The 20,550-nt window shown below is 41.8% G+C and overlaps 2 protein-coding genes across 4 annotated transcripts in view; both read right to left on the reverse strand.

The window, feature by feature from the left end:
- The window catches only part of LOC145439741 (polypeptide N-acetylgalactosaminyltransferase 6-like), a 37,834-nt gene that overhangs the window by 15,578 nt on the left and 1,706 nt on the right, over positions 1–20,550 (reverse strand). The gene's annotated exons all lie outside the window — the stretch shown is intronic.
- LOC145439717 (disco-interacting protein 2 homolog C-like) overlaps positions 1–20,550 on the reverse strand; it is a 31,999-nt gene that overhangs the window by 4,282 nt on the left and 7,167 nt on the right. For 2 of the 3 annotated variants that reach the window (XM_080317283.1, XM_080317282.1), the window contains exons 7-31: positions 19,775–19,936; positions 18,264–18,322; positions 16,578–16,652; positions 15,265–15,309; positions 14,404–14,534; positions 14,253–14,332; positions 14,007–14,191; positions 13,825–13,948; positions 12,458–12,638; positions 12,302–12,398; positions 11,625–11,718; positions 11,444–11,563; positions 9,587–9,829; positions 9,275–9,483; positions 9,077–9,204; positions 7,436–7,550; positions 6,344–6,551; positions 4,790–5,046; positions 3,519–4,016; positions 3,333–3,463; positions 2,640–2,808; positions 2,402–2,572; positions 1,796–1,915; positions 316–477; positions 160–253 (exon numbers count right to left, since the gene is read on the reverse strand). In XM_080317283.1, the coding sequence (XP_080173409.1) occupies positions 160–253; positions 316–477; positions 1,796–1,915; positions 2,402–2,572; positions 2,640–2,808; positions 3,333–3,463; positions 3,519–4,016; positions 4,790–5,046; positions 6,344–6,551; positions 7,436–7,550; positions 9,077–9,204; positions 9,275–9,483; positions 9,587–9,829; positions 11,444–11,563; positions 11,625–11,718; positions 12,302–12,398; positions 12,458–12,638; positions 13,825–13,948; positions 14,007–14,191; positions 14,253–14,332; positions 14,404–14,534; positions 15,265–15,309; positions 16,578–16,652; positions 18,264–18,322; positions 19,775–19,936 (3,858 nt within the window). The remainder of the gene's footprint in view (positions 1–159; positions 254–315; positions 478–1,795; positions 1,916–2,401; positions 2,573–2,639; positions 2,809–3,332; positions 3,464–3,518; positions 4,017–4,789; positions 5,047–6,343; positions 6,552–7,435; positions 7,551–9,076; positions 9,205–9,274; positions 9,484–9,586; positions 9,830–11,443; positions 11,564–11,624; positions 11,719–12,301; positions 12,399–12,457; positions 12,639–13,824; positions 13,949–14,006; positions 14,192–14,252; positions 14,333–14,403; positions 14,535–15,264; positions 15,310–16,577; positions 16,653–18,263; positions 18,323–19,774; positions 19,937–20,550) is intronic. The other variant, XM_080317284.1, reaches the window with a different exon arrangement.

The raw sequence follows: 20,550 nt of genomic DNA on the forward strand, positions 1-20,550 counted from the left end.
TCAAAAGTACTTTGTTACTGACCACCTCTGGTGCAAGCGAGAAGTTTCATTATATACTGCTATCTTTTGTAGGTAAAATTACCATATGAATGTCTCGTTCATAATGAAAATAAACTCAAGACAAGAGACGCAAGTTGAGATCGTAAGAAACCAACTTACCGCCCGTGGAAGACGTCAGCTCCGTGCGTCGCAGAAAACCCAAAAATCCCGTCCGGCAGAAAGTACTCTTCGTGTCTCCGGTGTTCAGATGAACCTGCACGAACCGTGCGTCGTAAATTTTTTCCCGCTGGCCCGGGTCAAACTAGAGACACGCACCTCGAAATGATCGCCGTAATTGTTGCCGGATTCCGCCCCGAACACGGCGTAGTACCCGTTCGAATTGTGGGGGCTCGAAATCCAGATTTCACCCAGTCTCGAGTCGGCGCATTGCCCGCGTGTGTCGCAGTCGGCGATGACAATTTTGGCGCCGGATAGAATCTAAAAATATCAAATCAACCGAGTTTGAACCACGATACTGCAAGTAGCACTGGGCAAAAGTCAGAATCCGACTGATTAAGCATTAAATTCCGAGTCCAGTATCGTTCACTATGACAACAAGAAAATTTCAAGTTAGAATTTGTACCTTTCCCGCAAACAGAATGACAATAATGCAAGTCGACCAAACAAAGTCAATATTTTATACTTGTTAATCATACTTATGACTATATAGCTTTTCATCACAATGTCGCTACACAAATAAGCCGTTGCTAAGAAAGTGCGCACCCACATACCGTAATTTTCCAAGTATAGTACGCCCCCATGTTTAATACGCACCCTTAAAATGGCATGCAAATTCTGGGAAAAAGCCTGTACCCATGTATAGTACGCACCCTGCATTCGCAGTACATGAATAGCTGTGTCTTAGTATAAGATGTTGTTCTGTTTTGCGATGTCACTGTCGAACAATCATTATATAACTATCGCTAATCATGACCCAATTAACGGCATTGTCTCTAAACGATAGTACAGAGCAGCCAAAGCCTGCGAGGCTGGCGACGCGGTAGTTCGGACCACGTCTTGCGTACGAGGCCTATTACAGATGCGATTGCTAATCATTATACAAGTAACGGTATTGCCTCTATACAATAGTAGATAGCAGCCAAAGCCTGCGAGGCCGGCGACGCCACATCTTGCGCACGAGGCCAGATGCGATTGCTCAGGCCAACGGTTATGTCGTGCACACCACGCCTGTTGGAGGTGCGACTGATTACGCAAGCGGATTATATTTTGCGCACATGACCTGTCGATGAATTAGCGAGGATTGCCGCGCGCGCGTTCAGCAATCAATGAATGACCTAATTTCGCTCGCGTGCAAACGGCTAACCAACTCAGTAGGAGATTGCTGCTGTGCAGACCACTCTCGTTAATTGGCAAAACGCTTTTTGCTAATTGGTAGTGCATTACACTGATAATACGAATTACTGGGCATAATGGCTGAAAGTGATGCGCGATTGGAAACAAACACGAAGAAAGGTGTGATTTCAAGTTTTTTATCGAGATTTTTTTCAAGCGTGTTTTTCCCATGTATAATACGCACCCCCCCATTTTAGGGCAAAAAATGGTGAAAATTTTGCGGATTATACATGGAAAATTACGGTAATACATGTCTTTAATGTTGCGGGTCTTCCATGGAAAGAAGTGTCGAAAAAAATTTTGGTGTGAAAAACGTTAGTTTACTACTTGACTCCATTCATTACAATCAATACCCAAATCCTTGTGCCCAGCCTGAGAAATCGTAAATATCAAAGTTCCATACCTTCCCGGTCTCCATAAGACATAAGCTGTGCGGGGATCCTTTTTCAACCAATGAGACGCGGTCGTTGCGTAATGACCTGGTATCTACAAACACCGTCGACGGGTCCGGACAGGAGGCGCCCTGCATGCAAATAGGGATTGTTAAAAAACTACAATTTTAGCAAGAGATGTTGCAACATAAACAAAATTGGGGAGATATGAAGGGGGTTTGAAAATCTTACAAGGTAATCTTAATCTATTACAACAAAGCAGGTGTCAATGTCTCCATTTCACATATAAATGAATAACAACTGCAGCAGATCGTAGGCCACTATGTACTGTCCATTCTCGCTAATTGCCAACACCATTACGTGATATAATTCCATTGCAACGCTTCAGATTGTCATATATTTCTTTGTACAGAGGAGAGAAAGCACGAGATAGAGCCATAGTCATTTGTGGTCGAAATGCAACAGTGTGCTGCAAATTGATGAATTACAAATATGGCAGAGAATATCAGAGACAACATTGGTATTTCATAAGCATTTTGGCCCGCAAAACACGCTTTCAGAAACTCCATTGTGGGTTGTAATTCATCTTGATCAGGACTACATCCTCTTTATTTCACCTGAAGGCCTATCGCGATATTCGTCCGGCATCCGAAAGACGTCGTAACCGCTCTCATCGAAAGCCCCAAGTCTTTGTAGAGCTTTGTAAAATTGGTCAGGAGCTGAATCCGCGGTCGTTCTTCCGCGACAACAACGCAAGTCCGCATATTCGAGAGAGATATTCCTTTCGCCTACAAGCACGCGTTGAATACAGCAAGGTTTGAGTGCGAATTGGCAGAACGAATAAAATCTTTTTACCTTCAACGCCGGTATCTTGGGAGCGAGATCCTTTGTGCAGAATTCCATTATGGAGTAAGTGAGGTACGCGTCCCTGATCTTATGCTGGCTGACGACTTGCAGCCAGAGCAAAGGGTTGGCTTCGACTTCAGACGGAGGTATGAGGAACGAATGATGCCCGGAGTAGACGCTGAAAGCAAAGGAATATTTAAAACTTGCAGTGTACACACTGTACAAAATATAGCTTGTGATTGTTATCAGGCTTCAGTAATCGACGTAGACATGTAATAACATTCACTCAATATTCTTAAAAATTTATCTGACATTGATAGATGATGACAGGCTGTCATGGTCTGACAATAACTAAACCCATATCACGTCACACAACAACAAAACATACGGAGCAGGAATTAAGCCTGATGCCCATCGAACAATCGAACAGATTAACAATCTATTGTGACCTCTGTAAAGTGATTAAAAAGTCCCTATTATCCATCGAACAATGCCGTTGAACCATCAGGGCATTTCGAGAATGAGTCAAAAGGCAATTTTAATTAAACCATTAAATTTGATATTACACAGGCCGACGTAACTATCAAACAAACACGAACGAGGAAACACCAAATGGTAGAGGCGGTTGACATAGTAAGAAACTACAGTGCAAGTCAACTGGCGTTTGTCAACACACACTTCATGCCGCCATCGCATCCTCACCTGTTCATACACCACAAAACAAAGTTCAATCCAGAGTACGGGTCCAAGCACAGTGCCACCGATCTAGACGGGTATAGCTCGCACTGCATCTTGATACTGCGACACAGCTGAATCGATGCGATGTGCGACATCTAAAATCAGGATTGCAAATACAAGCTGTCTGTATCTGTATGTAAGAAGCTTTACCTTTATCCCCATCAAGGTGCCGGCGGTCGACACACTGAAATCAATGTACGCCAGCATTTCCGACGTAGGAGGCCGGTATGAGATTGGTTGCTTTTTCCTAGGGCTTTCTTCGATGTCAATTATCGGGGGCCAGTCCCCGTCTTGTGGTCCGAGCGCGTTAGACACTTCTTTTGACTTCAAAACTCTTGCCGTGTGCCCGTTTGTTAAGATCGCGACAGCCTTGCTGACGTTGACGATCATCTTGACTGTGACGGTAGCGGCCGACACTGCGTGGGCGTGGATGGGTCGGATCGGTACCGGGACGCATCCGGCGTAGAGGCAGCCGTAGAAGCCCGCGATCAGATCCATTCCGGGGTTGAACATCAGGGCGACGTGGTCGCCCTTCGAAAGTCCCCCGGACGGCACCCCGGCTGAGGATGGGCAGGACATTAGGAGCTGGGCGATTTTCTCGGCTTTCTTGTGCAGTTGCAGGCACGTCGCCTGTACGGCCGTGCCAGCCTGAAAACGAAAGTGACACAAATTGATACAGAGCAACAATAGATATGACGGTTGGATGGGTGTGTGCGATGCAAATATTTAACAGAGGTAAGCACTACGATAGTACTTCTACGAAATAGCCCCCGAAACTGAAATATATTTTCAAAAATGGCACCAGTTTGCAGTGTCATTAACAATTTTGTGTCAGTCGCAAAGACACACTTTGCAATTTCCAAAGACCCCCTCCCCCCGCTCAAGGTATGCGTTCCTTAGAGCAAATTTACTTTTAGAAACTAGTTGCTCTATCACTATTTCAAAACTTCGCTTCCTATTCCCATTTAAAGCAGCAGTCATATCTCGAAAATCGCTACTTCTACTTGTAATTGAGAAGAAATATACGTCCTTAGTACCACTCGATTAGCAACACCGACTAATTTAATCGTATCGGATATATAGCGATATGATGTGCAGGGTGTAGGTGACAAAACGAATTCAAACACTGACAAAAGCTAAATCCAAAAATATGATCAGCATACTACTGCTGTCACAAACACAAGTGATTCCAAAATCATAAAAATTCGGTTTGCATCCTAAAATTCAGAGGTCACGATAAGTTGGCTGGCAGTGTAGCCCAAAATACTTTTTACAAGGATAATTGACTGAGATTTCCCTATCTACCATTATAAATGCTTTCGAGCACTGCTATAATATGTACTGTACACAGTATTGCCGGATACAATCACTTTGATTTTGAATATCAAACTGTCAAATTGCACTAAATGTCCAATCCACACCTTGCTGTTGACTTGGGTAAACAACGGGTGGTCCGGCGTCGTCGCGGCCCGCCATTTCAAGATCTCCCCGATAAACTGTGAGCGCATCTTCGAGTCTGACCCCGGAGTCTTTCCTCCCGAGGGATGCTTGCCCTTCTTCTTCGGGGCCGGCAGGTCGCTGTCCAGTTCCCCATCGGAGATCGGGGGTAGAGGCCGGCCGCTGGCCTCCGCCAGGCGGACGCCAGTGACCACTTGGCCTTGAAGCAACGACGCTGCGCCTGGAAGTGAAAAGACGAAATGTTCGTGCTTTTATTATACTAGTGGGTTGCGATTGGTTTAAACCAGTGGTTCTCAACCTTTTTTTAGACACGCCCCCCTTTTTGATAGTGAAAAATTTCGCGACCCCTTTATCGTCATATCACAAAATCCAACTGGGATGCTAGCAACCTCAACAGATTGTCTGGTGGTATGGACGGTTATGAATTTTGATGAGAGAATAAAAATATATGAAATTGGGTCTATATAGAGAGAAACACGCGTGCATTGTAGGTAAATCGCGCTCCGAAATTTTTTTTCAGGTGACCGCTTCTTCGCGCCCCCCTTCAGATGTTTCACGCCCCCCCCCCAGGTTGAGAACCCCTGGTTTAAACTGAACTATTTCAATGGAGCGTTTGAAATTCTCAAAGTTCTCAAAGTGGGTATTATTGCCACCTGGGGGCATTTTTGCGAGACAGAGGTAAAAAATATCAAAGGTGAGATAATGTACATAGGGGGCGTGAACGTTAGAACATTCAATAAACTATAATTTCATGAATCAATTGTGTGGTTTCTTGCCAAGTTCAATTTGTGATCAACGGATCTTGATAGAAAAGCCGCTTAATGCTAGACTTACCACAAGAGCTAAATAGGATCAAATCAGGATTATTTGATTCACATTACTGTAATTGAACTTGACAATAATCAACTCTCTCAACTTCATAGCCGTGTGTCGTTGAAGTGCGTCCAAGACTACTTCGACAATGTTAAGTAGGCGGAAATTAGTATTTCAGCATCAGAGAACCGAAGTAGTAGAAGTTATATACAGCTAAACTACTCAGGTTAAGTATACAGATAGATATAACTTACTTAACTACTACAGGAAAGTAGAAATACTAACTGATTACATCTAGCTTTTAGATGGGCGAATGAGATCTGTCAAATTTGATAAGGGGACAATGAGTCAAAAAAGTGAAGAGTGGCTAGTCTAAAGAGAAATATTTCAAAGCAGCGTTTGAAATACCAGAGCCAGGGCATCGCATATCAGTGGTTTTCGTGAGATGTGCGAGACAGTATTAATAGCCCAACTAGTCTGGATGCTAAGTCAGCACTGGTACATTTCACAGCTTGAAAAAATGACATCAGCCTCCATCCCATCTCTACCTTGACATACAAGGAAGTGTTCCAGTTTGTTGGCTGTCAGCAGTCTGATTCCATACAGAGCAAGTTATCGGGCCAAATCGGGTAAGGAAATTGTCATGGACGCAATACGTCACCCGCATATGAAACACGGAACCGTAACTACAAACCGTTGCTTACCAATATCGTTATGCCTCTGCCGAGGTTTCGGCAGATTAGTGACGCACTGGTGCGGGCACATCAGTATATTGCACGGCTTCAATTCGCCCTCCACGAACCGTTGGATGGTCTCCGACAAATGTATCCCTCCCAGCGGCGTCTTCGGCAGGCCGTTAGGCGATAGCAACGACAGGCAATAGATTCCGACACCGTGTATGCCGTCGACAGCCTGAAACGTACAATTTAACAGCCGATGAAACAATAGGCAAGGGGCAATAAATAGGCGATCGAGGTATTTTCAAAACACGATGCCCATAAAACGATCTATCATTGTACAGCGTTACCAGACGAAAAACGAGTTCCAAATTGAGATATGGGTTGATGTGAGTTAGGAAGCGAAGATCATATAGAACAAAAGAGAGTTTTGAGTTCAGTGGATTCCATAATTACCAATGTCAGCAAGATTGCACGACTATTCCGGAATTCGGCAATTATTTACTGGTAGATTGGTTTAAGGTGATTACAGACGACACCATTTCAACATAACAATGCATATTTAACAATATTCAATAGCGTCACCCAGTTCAAATGAAGTGAAAAGGGCTCCTGTTATGCGGTATTTCTCATGTAAATTGTACATCGATGAAATCGGCACAGAGCAGCATAGGCATTGATAATACATTTTATAATGGCACCAGTTTGCACCGTCGTTATCGAGGCATTTTTTGCAAGTACGAACATTTTCAAGTTTAAAAAATTGTCACCGTTCTCCCCAAACACATCCAAAAGTTGAAAGAAACTACAGCCACGCTAGAAAGCTGTTCCAGCAAATTTCAAAGACGAAATGGTGAATTAACACAAGCGAAATGTCGACAATGGCTGCCAGATTTTATACCTCAACAGTATCAATTGCAAGTCGATGTCTTTAGCACTCCAAACGAAAGTCAACACCTTGGCAACCAATTCCAACCAAAACACCACGACCCTACAAGAGACTTTGTGATGTAACACGACACCGGGCAGTCTTAAAACGCACCGGTCGCTATATTACTCATTAGTTAATCGGAGATTAAACAAACACCGAAGTGTCCCTTGGTAGAACAAGCAAACAACCTGAATGACGCTGCTCATCCACTTGAAACATTCGTCTTCCGTCGCGTCTGGTTTTTGCTCCACAATGATGACCAGTCTCTCGTCCTTCAGAACTTCGATGCTGAATACGGCGATCCTGAAGCGAACAACAGGAATTTCAAGGCGATGGCTGTCACAAATATACGGTATATCGTATATACGTAACTGAGACCATTAGCATGTTACCAGGAATAATCTCAAACTAGTGCTTGTATTGACAGAGTCAACATTAGCATGTAATTCATTTGAGGTAAGTTACTATGTGAGGGTGTGTATGTGTAGTCCTGTAGGGCGTGTGTTTCACGAAGCCAACCGTTTGCGAATAAAAATACATATTTGCCACTTTTCGCCTTCATAAAAATGCTCGTTGACCAAACAACTTCCTACCACGAGAATAGATTTGGTTCAATGCTACATTTGTGAAAACCTGATGACAGTAATGATGCTGTAATACAGCATACTACGTTTTAAGATTTTGAAATCTAGTATGTGCGTCACTTGGTATCGATATCGTCGTGACTTCAAATTGATTAGTTCTACCGTCCATATTCTATCTTTATTGTGATTTTTCGACCTTGGAAATATTCAGTCAATAATTCATAACCGAAACGGCGTAATCGGCTTACAAGGGTAGAGAAGAGTGTAACTTGAGACATTCACGCTTCGAAAACAGGTGGGAATCGGTAGAAATTGCTCACCGCACATTCGATCCCATAAATTGGACAATGTGCGAGAGAAATTGGATCGCGCTGAATTTGAGAATGACCGATTTCACACAAAAAATTATGCAGAGCACGAGAGAACGGATGCAATGTTTGGAGATTTATAATCCCAGCATCCTTGGAATTCGTAAAACATTGCAAAGAACACAATTTGAATTTTTGACCATGAGAAAACAGCACAGTAGTACACAACACATACAACCGGGTTCGTAAGGTCCACGTCACGATTTATGCTTGAAAAATTTACACAGGATCGTTGAATTTAACAGCGGCTACACGGTTTTGGAGTGCTTCATCAATCACTATGCTGTCATCGACAAGAGCGTTAGCGGCATTCAATTTTCCATTGAGCACAGCATGTGAATGAGAGTGAAAAATGTCCTTCACATATAACCAAGCGGACTGCGGCTGCACTTCTATTTCGGTAACTTGGCTTGACTGTAGCAACAAGAACGATACACACTAGCGGCGGAAGACATTAAAATCAAAACCAACAACCTTGGCTTCTGCCTGGTAAGCAAGCACATAAAAGGGAATCAATCAGGGTTGAAGCCAAAATCAAATAACAACCAATAGTAAAGTCAACATCGGCGAATACGTGATGACTGATGATCACGTGACTGGCCTTGGTCTTACAAAATTGAAACAATACCAGCGGCTCCGACAATGAAATATCTACTCAACCGGGCGAATCTAAATGACGTTTTGAAAACACTCAAGACACCAAACGATAACACAGCTGTACAGCCGGTAACCGATTTGCTTTATCCGCAATTTCAAGAACACAATGATCAGAGTGCTTGTATGTGCGTCATCCGACTTGCCATTTCGGTCTTGGAACATTGCGAGAAGTTAAACTACAAACGACCCTGTCAGCACACCGTAAGTTCAGACAACTTACCGGCCTCTGTATACAAATCTCATCGGTTCTACTGCAAGCACGGTAGCCACGATATCGTCGGCATTGTGCATACGCCCGCTAATTCTCAACAGGCTTTCCGTTTTACCAGTGACGAAGACACGGCCGCTCTGAATACAAGACAGACACTCGGTCACAAGTGAAGAATTAGTGATTATTACCAATTATTATCAATCTCACCGGGCCGACATATCCAAGCAGTCCGGTTCGAATGTATTTCGCCTTCCCAGATTTCGGTTGCATATTGAAGATTTTATCCGATATCCCCGCAAGACCATAGTAGCAACTCTGAACGTCGCCTGCTCTCACCGGGCTGAGAATGATCTCCCCTACTTCGTCTGTCCGACAAAACTCCAAAGAATCGTCCAGCTTCACCACCGCAACAGTTGCTAAAATAAAAAATATTCAAAAATAACATCTTTCAAGTTCATTTTTCAATTTATTAATACTATTTTTAGCACAATAGGACTGAGATGTCACAAGCGTACATACCTCCCGGGAATATTGTTCCGACATCCTGAATCATAAGCGTGGTGGCTTGGTCGTTAAGCTGCGTTTCCACAACACCGTACGACAGAGAGTGAAGAGATATGGTGGTAGCTATCGGCTCCGTGCCGGGTCTGCGGACCGCCACGGTCAGGGCTTCTTGTGACCACGCGCAAGGGCACACGGCGTCACGCCTCAAGCCGCGCCTTTCAAATTCTCGCAGAAACACATCGCTCGAACCAAGCGACCCTGTTACAATAAGAAAGGTATGGGCTTCAGTAATGAATAATTGTCGTATTTACTCACACCAACAGTTGAAACAATTGCGCCACGGACATTTACAATAAAGGGTTTGAAGCACTTGCATGATTCTGTGTACACTGTACAAGTTAACAGGACAAAGCAGAAAACTCTATTCATTTGATTTACGTATAATACTCATCTTATCAAAAGGAATTTTATTTACATCAAAGTAATGCCTCATTTATGCGAGTATAATATTATAGCTCAAAACAGTTAGCGCAAACCGCCAATGGTACGCGCTCATCACCAGTGACACCGAGAAATTAATTTTCAGAACCTATCATCAAATATAAGTGAAAAAATACTCATACTAGCATTGCATATCTTTCATTATTATATCATATTATTTTCTGTCATCAAATCTGTCGAGTTTACTTAAAGACAGTTGTTCGGGACAACTTCCTTTGCTCTTATATCGATAAGCGCTCCTATGCCGCAAAGTTCAGTTCAGAATCGCACCGGTTAATCGATCAGAAGGATAATGCAAGACGAGTATTCGAAAATGCAACAGCAAGATTAGCCGCAATGGAGAAGGCGTAATTGGCGGCAACACATCTTTTTTATCGACGAAACATTGCAAAGAATCACGCCACGATTTTGCGGCCAACAGAATTAATTTCGCGTCGCGCCTACATCGATAAACATTCCCCAGACGAAGATCATGATATATTGAACGTCGATGAATCGAATTGGCTGGTCGCTTTGTCTCGCGTTCAAAACAAACAAATTTGCAATCAATCGACTCTCGCAGCCCTATTCTAACGTCGGTTTTGTATACGTTACCACGCGACTGATGTATTTCGAACCTCGAGTCACGTATAACTTACACGGTGCACGCAGGAAACAACTGACGTGAAGCGTGCTGTTAATTTGACGCCGCAAAATCGCACGATTACAAATAATGATACAATAGATACGGCCCAGGCAATGAGGCATATATCCATGACCGACTTCGTCTCGGGCAGTGGATCTCAACTACCAGACCTGTGACAGTTCGTGACAAGTGCACCAAATAAATTAGCCTTGTCTATCTCAATTACAAAACGCAAGGAAACGGACGTTTAATTATAGAATTGAAATATCAAATTGATTTCGAAATTTGCAAGGTATATTTCTGCATGGTGTCGTAATATAGAGTTCATGGTCTGCTGTTGCCTTTGCGTACGTTAAAATGCTGCCAAGTGTTGAACCAAACTATTTAAAAGTATCTCAACTCGTTTATGACATGCTATATGTTGAAGCTTTTAAGAAACGTTTCAACAAATTTCGTTAAATTTTGACAGTAAAAGTAAGCGACATTTATCGGTAGAACAGCGAATTAGCGAACAACAAACTTGCATTTCTTTCAAAAGAAACCGAACAATCAAACTCAAATAACGACAGCATTTTCACCCAAAATACGACGTACTTTTAACGGGCGAGTTTGTACGAGTGATCCTATATAATAAATAAAACGAGTACATCGCAGCACTCGAATGCAACGAACCATCAGACACGAAACGTCACAGAAATAATCAATGGATTACATACGAATCAGCACCTGCAAGAAGTCCTACTCACATGGATTAGCAGCGTCTGACACTAGCAGCATTCTCAAGGTCTTTAAATCGACGTGAGTGTTATCGCGGTGCATAGCCAAAGTCCAATGCAGATCCCTCGACGTTACAAGCGCGAGCGACACTGCAAACAATTTCATCAAACATCGACATTTCTAGAAAGTCACCATTTCGAATGTTTGTACCTTTATTCTTTGTCACAATGTTCAACCACTGCATCGGATCGTGCTTCATTAACGCGTACGGAATGCAAAACACGTGCATTCCCGTGAAAAGGCTCTGCGGAAGGAGACAAATATATTGTTCTCGTTGAAAATAGAGGAGGGGATACCGGCGATTGAGGACTAGCGGTAACGGTTAATTGTGTTCGGAGCGTTGCATCTTGACTATGTTCACAATATAGCGATTGTACCGCAAGTAAACAATTAATACTGTCACAAACAAAGGTGGTCAAAGTAGCCATTGTTGGTGATCAAGTAAAATCAGAAGTAACATTGAAAATATTATACTCAAGACCAAGTATTCAGGTTATAGGATATTCAGACAACTCTTGCTTCAATGAATCCAAAGTAGTAACGATAAATTACTGATGTTGTGTACTAGACACGCAGTCAAATTGTTCACACGTCCGTAAAGCTGCAATAGTATCAGTCATATACATCACAAAAAATGTTGAAAAGCCACAAACATTTTAACCAAAAAATCTTCTCGAAGACTATCACATCCCAGCAGAAAAATGCTATCCCGCACTAAATTCAAGTTGTATCTTCCAAACTGATACTTTCTGCTACCATTTTACGTAGTTCTAGTCACTTTACTTCAATCTGTCAAGCGGCAGCACACCAGCGTCAAAAATACTCACCGTTAAAAGTCCGTGAACGAGACCGATGCCTCTCTTAAAATCGAGCAAATTCACCATCACATCGCCGGGATTGTAACAGAGCGTGCTCACGATAGCCCTACGAATGTAGAGTCAAGGGTAACGACCATACAATGGACAAAGCCGCCGCCGACTAACCTGCAATGATTGAGAATGACCATGCGCGGGTGGGATATTCCCACCACGCTGTTTTGCTTTCCGGTCTTGTATTCGATGTAGGCGAGCTGGTTGTCAGGACTTCGAGCGTTAGGCTCCCAGTTGGGCGGAGCTTTCGGCAAATGTTTCGAATCTGTCGGGATCCAACGCAGTTTCGGCCACCCTGTCCACATGACATGATGATGATGATTCGAAAAATTGTGTTGGCAAAGAAAAAATGCACAGAAGAAACCATACTACCGCACAACGAATGTAATCGCACGAATGTCACTCACAACAACATCAAGGTGACCCTGGTCATCTTGGAATAAATGAAACTACATACAGTGACCTCAATCTCTTGGCCTGTTGAGTAGGCAGTCTAGATTCGCGGGTGCAAACCGCCTGTTCAGCAATTGTCTCAGCATCCGCAATCTACGCGTAGCATATGGTGAATACGGCGAACAATTTTCAATAATCTTATTGAAGACAGTTTCTTGGCTTTAAAAGTTGAAAATTTGTACATGGTTGGTGCAGATGAGATCGAGTAGAGCACCCAGCTCAATATCTTCTCAAGACATAGGCATAGGACTAATTGCTCAATGGCTAGAGCACCAGTCTCGCAATGAAAATTTGTTCACGGTTGAGAGAGTACTGTACCCAGCTCAATGTAATCGTGAACCTAATATTGAATTGATTAGTATATTCATATTGAAATGAACCCGCATATTTTCGGCCGACACTCGTCAGGGGTAATCGTAAGCAACTAGTAGAGAATTTGAAAGAACATTGTATATCAACAATCGTATCACAAAATATAACGTCACCAGCATGAAAGAGAGAGCGTTCAATGTACTATTTTTAGGTGGTACACATACTCCTTTTGTTGACATAGTTTGGGTTAGTGTATTTTGATAAAAGTCGACTCCAAGGCACACAAATGGAAGTGTGAACGGCCCCTCCCAACGACGCGAAATCAAATTTTGTGATACGATTGTTGATATACAATGTTCTCTCAAATTCTCTACTAGTTGCTGACGATTACCCCTGACGAGTGTCAGCCGAAAATATTCGGGTTCATTTCAATATGAATATACTATTCAATTGTATATTGAAGTTCTTTACCTCCAAGAAGCTATTCAAACCTAATAGCGTAGGACTGATTGCAAAAGTAGCTCAGTGGCTAGAGCAGTTTCAAATTGCACTGGCGGCTGCCACCCTGAGAAGATATGACCAATAGCACAAGAAGAAATGACAGATAGGAAGTAGCCGGGGAAGGCGGGCTAACACGAATCACAGCAGCTACAGCCAACAGGAATGATTTAGCGAACGACTATAACGACTACAAGAAAAGCAATAAAAAAAAATACCCCGCGGCTCTATCATCTCTCCTTTCTCGTTTTTCGGCAAATTCTTCAGACAGTTGTCGCAAGTGAGCGCGACGTCAACCCCGCAGCTACCCAATAGAAACCCAAGCTGTGACGAGCCAGAGTTCTGAAAAAAAGTCGGCGGTCACTACTACATAGTAGGAGACTCAAGTTTCATGAATTACGTGTGAAGACATCGGCACTTCGACCGCCACAGGCACCAAGCCAGCCAACATGCATCCGTACAAAGTCGAGACAAACACGATAGGGTCGCTATTCGAGAAGACTAAAGCCACCCTGCTTCCCGGCTGTATCCCGCGTTTGTGTAATAGCATGTACGCCACTTTCCTCATGCGCGACAAAAGTTTTCCTGCAAATTAAGACACTCCAGATTTCTTTGTAACAACAACAATTGCAATTTCACGACATACCGTAAGTGAGAGTAGTCGAATTCTTCCCGTTAGGTGTCAAGGTGGTCAAGCACGGCGCTTTCGGATTGGCCGTGCCAAATCTAGATGAAGTTTAAGAACACGGCGATGAAATATTCATAACCACGACTGAGAAAGTGACAAAATCGGAAACCTGTGGATGGCGGCTTCCAACGAATGCGGGAAATTCGTCTGTTCCGTTTGCGATTCCGCTCGCAGTGGTTTACTGACGGGACCTCCAGGCTTGGGGGCGTTTTCCTCGACGGGCAACGCCTCCAGTTCATCCTATTTTACACGAAAAACGACACTTTCGACACACAATAGTCTCATGCAAATAACTTAATATGTAGAGAGAGTATACTATAATAGATTCGACAATGGCTCCCAATAATACCTCGCAGTTCATCATGGTTTCTTAATTTGGGGTTCGTGGACTAGTAGTTTCACACGGGTGTATGAGAGGCCGAAGTTGAAACTACGACTAAAAAACTACAGAGCTCTTATTTATAAGATCTCTCCTTACTTGTGACTCGCGTCCTTATTTGGTCTTATTTTCAGTGCTCATCACAGGACACAATAGCAAACACGGACGATACAAACTCTAATAATTGGACTGCAACTGGTAAGCAGACCGTAACGTACGATTGGCGACAGTGGTGACCAGTTAGACGGGGTGCATGCAACCACCCAAAATATTTAGCGATGCGCACCAAAGAAGTCAAGAGCCCCGGCTCTATGATGAATTTCTTCCACACAAGTCAAGTTTCCATTGCAAGCTATGTCGTATAAATACGTAATTACAACACTACCGTCACCCTATCCCATTGCGTAATACATAAACGGTCTGTCCTAAAATAGACAGAATAATTGCCCTGAACTAGTGCCTGTCGCAATAGCGCCGACTGTAATTAGGACAGAACGAAACACCTACAAATAGCCGTTAAAGTCAAATTGATTTAAACCGGCATCTGATCATCACAATTGAAAAAGCCGCAAAAAACCACAATCGCATCACCTGATCGTCTTGAAAATATTCGGCTAACGGCTTCTTCTTAGGTCTCTGTAAACCACAAAAATTTCGTTACTGCCACTTCATTTATTTCATGCAAAGTATCGCAAATGTGCCAGATTATTGTCGATGTGGATGGAACAATAATAATAATAATATGGGTACAGTTGTCCGTGTGTGATACAACTGAGCAAATCAAATTCATGCAAAAGTAGAGTACAAGATAATCCATACCAAATCGAATGTCAGCAGGTTTTCTCAAACCCTTGTTGAACATACTGCACTCCCGTCAAACAGGACCAGATGTGTTTGGTATGGGCAGGCAAAAACGCTAAGCTACCATGTATAGAAATGGATGCTGACTGAAACAGGGTCACTCAAACGTGAAAAGTGTATTTGCATACTTTCACTCGCAAGAAAACATATTTAATAGAAAGTAGAACGAGCACACTGCACACAACTTCCTGCATAATTCATCAAAACTATAAACACAGAAAGGCAAGAGGGTGATATCTCTATTCTTGCAGCGTAATCAAGAACATCACGAGTGAAGGCTTGAAGGCCAATGTATAGAGAGACCTCAGCATTTATCAACACAATACAACAATCCTTTTCAGAGCAGTACCGCTTCCCAGGGTATAAATAACATTTACTGCTGGATTCTGCATTAGGTCTTAATCGTTTCACACGAGTGATAAATATACTGTTAACATTAACTCTAAAATGGACTTTGACATTAGGTATATATAAAACGACACACAAAACACCAAGGTGAGATTTTTTTTATAAAATTACTCAATAATTATAAAATAACACTACTGTATATTAGAGTATTTCTTCCATGCGAATTATATTCAAGGTGAAAATTATGCTCAACTAGCAGAATGGGATACTATTGATTGATAATTTTTACAACAGCTCTACTAAGAGGCATTACACTCACATCAAGTAACAAGTGTATTCCAGATTATTGTCAACTTTTACTGACAAACGTTTGGAGAGTCATCATATTGCAGAGACCAGTTAGCCGACTAAGGCATGCACTACATAATTACAGCTACTTTGTATTTTGGAGAAGTCATATTTGACTGAATAATGCAACTCTTCGTAGGATGGTAAACCAAAGAATTGACTCATAAAAAGTAAAATTGAAGTTACAGGGCAGGAAAAAGCAGTAGAGCAGTGAGAAAGTCTGATATACTGCGGTGTAACGTCTCAATTTCAAGTGTGGAAAAGAATGGAAGCGGGCTTGAATTTGAGAGTGTATAATCAAAAGCAATTAAAGAGAAAAATCATCGTCATTCGCAGTGCATGACAACCTGTAGTTTCTTTGCTATATCCATAACACTAGAAGCCGTCTGTTTCTTTGGCGACAGAGGCGGTTCTTCAGTCTCCTACGAAACGGTATAGGTTGAGCCACACGGAAGATGTGGCACGAAATTTGCGTGTCATCACATCAAGGCTGAGATTATAGCATTATACCGCCTCGAAGCAGTCATTCCTGTGGTTTTTCAAAGCATCTCTCGGGTTGAAGATGATGACATAGCAAAAGTAATTTTCGACACATCAAGAATGCAAGGCTGTCTTATAATCATAGCAATCCCACCTTTCAAGTACACATTACGTATTGGATACTTTTGGATTCCATAGCAGCTAAACCATGTTATTTCATTCTGCAATATCGTAGCGGGTGGTCTCTCTCTATGGAGGCATATGGTAGCAACAGATGGTCAAAATAGATAACCAACACCAGTGCTTACTTCCAGCTACAGCAAATCGCTCTATTTTCATTTGTCATTTTCATAGTCACTCCAATTACTGAAGTACTGTTTGCAAGTTGACTTTAGTTCACAAATAAGGGCCAGATTCTAATGAAACAGCTAACACCATGAAACCAATTCCATAGAGAGCCATAAAAGATAAGGTTTGTTATCTAGCGCAGCATAAAAAACTGGAATGGTCATAAGTAAACAATTAACATTTACCAGCCGGTCAATGTATAAAGCCATGGAATAATTTCAAGGAAATTGAGAGATAAGATCATAGTAAAGATTGCTTGGTGAACTCTCACACAGTAAACATCACATGTCCAGTGCGGGTACCGTGATTCCGATCTTCCAAATTTCAACATTTATTCAGTACACACTGCAGACGTTTACATGAGACACAGTTTCGATAGCGCTTGATTAATATTCAAACCGCCAACGTCGACATTAATAACGTGACATTGGAAAAATATCCGCACCGAAACCTAAGCAAATATTTATCGATGCCACACCTGAGGCTAACGATGTAAATATATTCCGCCTGACATTTATAATAAGAAACTGACAAATTCAAGTTATCCACTGTCAGAAAACGGACTATGTTTAAGTTCAGACTGAAGCGAAAATAGGAATTGAAAATGATCGCGTACACACCAGACTTTGTCATCAAGCCTTTAATAGTACCATGCCACCGTATTGGCGGAAAATACATGTGTTATATTCAAATCCACGCCATGTTCATGAATTTGAGTTGCCGAAAGCACGTACCCACAGTGGCGGAAATTCCAACAAAGTACTAGGCCTGTGTAACGCTAACGAAAGGACATGACTCACACCAAACTTTAAACAAGGCACTTCACGAAAAACCAAGGTGCTTGACACAAAATCAAATTAGTGAGAAAGTAATGCTACATCATCTTCACCATCAAGAGACTTTCTATAATATATTTATTATATGATTTCTTATATATATATTCAGTCTTAACATTGATGTTGAAGTGAAGGTGACACATGTGCGTACACCATGGACGTCCAGAACAGTGTACACGATGATAGTCTTAAGTATTGTTGTATCAATTCAGCCAGTTGGTAAAACTATATATCGGCGGATTACTAATTGAATACCCGCAAAATATTTGACGCAGATTTACAGAACATGAAAAGCAATTATTCTGACACGGGAAATGGTAAATATTGTCGTGTACATGACATACAATCTGAGCATCGCAGCAAACATACCTTCAAAGTGTTCAACAACTGTTGGATTTTTGCGGAGACTTTGGTCACAGCCTGCGCATCTGAAAGATTTCAGTCTTATTGAAAGGACCGCCTCCGTTATAAATATAATTAGAAACGTGAACGTAATACTTGACCCTTAGTTAGAAGGCATTGTCGCAAGTCACGGCGCTATGACTTTACACAATAAGAATGCCGGGGCTTGATTAATTGTTTCGTATATGCATGGGACTTTGGAATCACTAAGTTAATAGTAATGCAACGAAGATGTAATAAATGGTGGCTAATATGACTAATTATCGCATGAAATTATTACCGGTAGTGGAAAAAGCTGCATCTCAAGAAGCAGTCATATTTTACATATCCAATCCAAATCTTCTACACGTGTTTACTGTAAAAACACTCTAATGACCTCTCCAGGCCTCTGATTATATGCCAAAGCAAAACCTTGAGGGAAAAGCTTCCCAAATCATAAATCGAGGTCAAAGAAGACTGCCCAAGCGGTTAATCTCGGGGTAAAGCTCTTTTGTAACAAGCACATCATTACCCTCACTGGTCAGTCAAAACACATGCTTCATATATCCACCTCATTGACGCCAAATGAGAATACAACCTGTATATATTATAGAAGGTAAATCAAGCATATCGAAACAAGATGTTCAGCAAAACCACATGTTATCAGTGTCAATCAGACAGTGAGTGAATCATTTCAAGTTATTGCTAACCCAATGAAATGTTCCTTAAATGGTTACCATACTCAACTTCTTTATGCATTAAGCATGGGCAATGAATATCTCAAAATATCATCATGTACCGCGCAGATACTGCAATTAGACACAACTGAAAGTCATGGAATTGCGAATAACAAAAGTACAATTGAGTAGTATATTCATATTGAAATGAAACCGAATATTTTCAGCTGACACTCGTCAGGTGTAATCATCAGCAACTAGTAGAGAATTGGAAAGAACATTGTATATCAACAATCGTATCACAAAATATGACATCACCAGCATGGGTTATTATTCGGGTATCTGGTTCATTTCAAAATGAATATACTATTCAATTGTAGGCTACATTGAATTTCTGTAACTCTAAGAAGCTCTATAACAAAAGTAACGCAGCGATTACTTTTTCACTGTAATTGATCATCAAATGCTGTGGGGATTTACCAGCATTTGAAATCGTGATTATTATGTACACAGGTATTTGAATATAGATTTCATTGCAGCATAATTTATCAATTCAAACACATTTCATGTGCCCTGTATCAAGAGTTAACAGCACAATAGCAAGCATACAAACGAAAACTAATCTTGCAATTATACTGCATTGAATGTGGTCCTGTACCATTAGTCACCTATACAGTCCTTATATATATAGCCTTTGATGGTGATAAGAGATTAAGAGGGCTCATACACATCACCACGACTCAAGCATATAACCTATCTTTACATATAACACAAGTCAGATTAAATACAGGTGTAAAATAAAAGGCGACAGCATTGAACTACCTTCATCTTCTGAACTCGCGGTACTACTCCGCCCGATTGAGGGTCCACGAACTGCGTTGTGGGGCGACTTTGCATTCGGATGTCTAGACGAGGGTGGGGGCGTGTTCATGGCCGAAATATTTGCGACGTCCGGCGGTATCCTCTGCGAATTCGGCCGGCTGCCTGTCAATTGGAAAGCGTTTTTTTTTCAGGAAAAGGTGTCAATTGAGAATTGAGCAGGAAATTATAAATACGTCATTGAAAAATCGACAATCTTAATATACGTCGGTATATTGTATGAACAACCTCTCAATTGTGAACGAGGCAATTGATAGCTAAGGGTGATTTATCGATGTGACTCACGCGGTCGTTTACTATGTATGTTTTCACGGTCTAATAACAACATTCATTATCAAGGATGTCAATATTTCCGGGGTGTTTCGTGATGAGTTATGGCGCACTACAAAATGTTGTCTGTATTTATATGTAGACCGTGCCTCCGCCAGTATAAGGCGGGCAAAAAACGGCTGATTTCACAAGTCTAAAACAGGCAGAAGACAATAAAAGGTTCATGACATGAGTATCGCACCAATATGAATCAGTTAGTTATCATGAATAACGGTCATGTTTCAGTTTCCACTGTGACAACTGTCATATTCTCAATAAAATTACGCTATTTTCAAACCGATCACTCTCAAGTATTAAAGATACACGTTGGACTGAAAGACTAATCCATAACATTGCCCGAATAGGTTTCGACATTACGTCTCTCAAATTGGCTGTAGCAATATTGCCGC

The sequence above is a fragment of the Botryllus schlosseri genome, chromosome 5 (assembly GCF_051294905.1).
Source record: "Botryllus schlosseri isolate E-star chromosome 5, Bs_hap1, whole genome shotgun sequence".
In the NCBI taxonomy this organism is placed as follows: Eukaryota; Metazoa; Chordata; class Ascidiacea; order Stolidobranchia; family Styelidae; genus Botryllus; species Botryllus schlosseri.